General features: G+C 53.7%; 1 protein-coding gene across 1 annotated transcript in view; it reads right to left on the bottom strand.

The window, feature by feature from the left end:
* Nucleotides 1–266, bottom strand: part of LOC109951882 (cytochrome P450 2K1-like) — a 4,640-nt gene extending 4,374 nt beyond the window's left edge. The window contains exon 1 of the mRNA XM_020586617.1: nucleotides 96–266. Coding sequence (XP_020442273.1) covers nucleotides 96–266 — 171 coding nt within the window. The remainder of the gene's footprint in view (nucleotides 1–95) is intronic.
* Between the last annotated feature and the right edge of the window lie 84 nt (nucleotides 267–350).

Raw genomic sequence — 350 nt, 5'->3', positions numbered from 1 at the left:
CGGTGGCACGGGAGACGCAGGCCTGTCTCCAGTTGCTGATTCAGCCGCTCTGTCTGACCGTTGGACTGTGGATGAAAACCCGAAGAGAGACTGACCGATATGCCCAGGAGTTGACAGAACTCGTTCCAGAAGTGGACCACAAACTGAGGGCTTCTGTCTGACACCACATCTCTGGGGAGGCCATGCAGGCGAAAAACATGTAGGACTATGAGCTGTGCCGTCTCTTTGGCTGACGGCAGTTTCGGCAAGGGAACGAAGTGAACCATCTTAGAAAAATGGTCGACTACGGTGAGTATAGTGGTGTTGCCCTTTGAAGGGGGCAGACCTGTGACAAAGTCCACAGAGATGTG

This window comes from Monopterus albus, unplaced genomic scaffold (genome assembly GCF_001952655.1).
Source record: "Monopterus albus unplaced genomic scaffold, M_albus_1.0 scaffold417.1, whole genome shotgun sequence".
Taxonomy (NCBI): Eukaryota; Metazoa; Chordata; class Actinopteri; order Synbranchiformes; family Synbranchidae; genus Monopterus; species Monopterus albus.
The sequence above is the reverse complement of the archived record's forward strand: the minus strand, read 5'-3'. Positions and strand labels throughout refer to the sequence as shown.